At 39.3% G+C, this 2,568-nt stretch overlaps 1 protein-coding gene across 1 annotated transcript; it reads left to right on the forward strand.

Moving 5' to 3' along the window:
• The first annotated feature begins 1,647 nt into the window (after window positions 1–1,647).
• LOC109243121 lies at window positions 1,648–2,271 on the forward strand. Its single transcript, XM_019410021.1, has one exon. The coding sequence runs from the start codon at window positions 1,648–1,650 to the stop codon at window positions 2,269–2,271; it is 624 nt and encodes a 207-aa protein (XP_019265566.1).
• Window positions 2,272–2,568: the final 297 nt, after the last annotated feature.

The following is a 2,568-nucleotide window of genomic DNA, read 5'->3' on the forward strand; positions in this document are numbered from 1 at the left end:
GGCACATTTTCCAGAACAAACATCACACCGCTTCCAATAATTGCCTATAAATTCTGTGGCATGGCTTCGTTTTTAACACACCAAAAACATTAAAGAACTTCCTTCTTTCTGAAAATACTGCATTCTAATTCGCAGTCTCTCTCTCTCAAATTCGTAAGTGTGATTTTGCTCCGTTCTTTAAGTTCGTTGGTATCCTGCAGTTTGTATTGCCACTGTTGCAGGAAGGTTTATTCCGTTTTATCCTGGGAGGATTTAATCCATTACCTTGGCAACGTGTGAGGGGGTTAAAATTCCTTAAGGACGCACAACCAAATTGTGGACTCGGAATATTTCTTAATCTTTACTGTTTTTCCAATTTCTTTTATTCTTCTAACAGTTTTTCTGATTTTGTGTTTTAACACAGTAGCAACAACAACACCACTATTTGCAAAAGAAAATTCAAGATCTATGGAGACCAACTTTGAGGATCTCCAAATGATTGATCTAGGAGAGGACTACTATATAATCAAGTTCAGAAAAAGGGACAATATGGAAAAAGATATTCAACAAGGCCCTTGGTTTATTAACGGGCACTACCTCTTCATTACTAAATGGAAACCAAACTTTGTAGCTTCTAAGGAAAGGTTGACAACAACGGCTGTTTGGATTAGACTCCCACAGTTGCCTACGGAATTTTACGATGGAGAAATACTAAGAAATATTGGCAATGCAATTGGTCGTTTACTAAAGGTGGATGTTTGTACCTCAACTACACTAAGGGGAAGATATGCAAGGCTATGTGTCGAACTTCCCTTAGAAATCCCAGTTCAACAATTTCTATATGTGGGACAACACAAACAACACATCCACTACGAAAGAGAAAATTTTCTATGCACAATTTGCGGTAGGTTGGGACACAAAAAAAACCAATGCTCCTTTATCAAATTAGAAGCCATAACCATCAAAGAAGGAACTGAAGCTCAGACAACCAACTCAATGATAGAAAAATAAGAAGAGGAGTGGAAAACAGTCTCGTTCAATAAGGGAAAGAGGCCAGCACAAAGGAACAATTATCAAAATACCATCAAGCCAATCCACAACCCCAAAGGTCCAGGTATCCCTGTTAAAATGTTCAATGCCAGTACGGGTAAGTATCTCGATACTAAATATCTTCAATACAAATCAAAGGAGTTAAAAGATTTTTCTGCTTCAATGGATACAAAAATTGAAGAAACAAATTTTGCCAACTCCTTGATGAAAAATCCGGCAGCCATGGCCAAAACAACCACCCCCCTTCTTATTAAAAATAATTTCAATATTCTTGAAAATGAGCACATGGTTTCAGAAGAAACCACTAACGAACTAATCAAAAATAATAAAAGTTTTCTTAATTATCAAAAGACCCATGCAGAGGCACAAATGTCCAACACAAATGGAGATTGTGCGATGTTGGATATTAACGTGTCAAACACAACAAAAAGAGAAAATAATCCCATGCATGAATTAAGGGGAAATGACTTTAATACCCTTTCTACCAATACTACTTCCACTACCCTAAATATCAATAAAACAATACCTTTTGGTAATTATACTACCTTAATAAAAAATCCGGACAAAATCCTTGCATTAGGATCTCATAATCTCCCCCTCCCTGAGCATGTAAGCCAAATGGCAAAAAAAGATGGCCAAGGCTTACATTTGTCCAACCAAATCAACCAAGCAATGGATACTACTCCTATAGAAGAAATATCTATAAACCATGGCATTGGGCAACCAAAAGCCATGCAAGCGGAACACCTAATCATTACCCTACCGCCCAATCCCTCTCAAACTTCCCCTAGCCCTTCTCACACGCCTAAGTTAGAAACGTTAGAGATACCCATCCCTTATCAAAATGCCCAGAATCCCTTCAACCATAAGGAGACGTCTCAGATTGATACAAATCCTAAGGCAACACAGAGCAATTGCCATGGAGAACCTTCCTCCCTTTCCACCACAAGTAGAAAATCCTCAAATAATTTACGTCCAACCACCACAAGCACAGGACTATCAACCAGTATCATGGATGGAAATGGGATTAATGGGCCATGCAGTATCATTCAATCTGCAAATCAACGGCCAAGACTCAATTGTGATACTTCACAACACCCAGTATTTGGCTCAACTAGTAGCGGAGGGCATGAGACTAGCTATGAACAATTACCTCAACCAGGTTTGGCTAAACAACATCCTACAACCCCTAGCTCCCTCAGTGAACCCTCAACTAGTACATGCAATGAGAAATCATTGTAACTTACCCCCACACTTCAACCCCATATATCCTCAAAATGCTCTTATGGATATGCCATTCTTTCCCCAGAATCACTAACCCAACTCAACCCTATCTTCATGCCTTGGGAGAATCCTCCACCAGTCCAAGAGCAATACATTCCTCAACCACACCAACAACCCCCATCACCACCTCACCAACAAGCCCAAAACCAAGAACCAGTAGAGGCAGAAATGGAGGAAAAGGAACCACTCAATATAATCTTAGAACAAATCCTAGAGTTCTCAAGTCTAGACGGGTAAAGGTATTTCTCTTTTCGG

This window comes from Nicotiana attenuata, unplaced genomic scaffold (genome assembly GCF_001879085.1).
Source record: "Nicotiana attenuata strain UT unplaced genomic scaffold, NIATTr2, whole genome shotgun sequence".
Lineage (NCBI taxonomy): Eukaryota > Viridiplantae > Streptophyta > Magnoliopsida > Solanales > Solanaceae > Nicotiana > Nicotiana attenuata.

Bases quoted from the DNA above. Each gene is read 5' to 3' on its own strand.
- LOC109243121 (XM_019410021.1), top strand. From the start codon at position 1,648: ATGGCAAAAAAAGATGGCCAAGGCTTACATTTGTCCAACCAAATCAAC.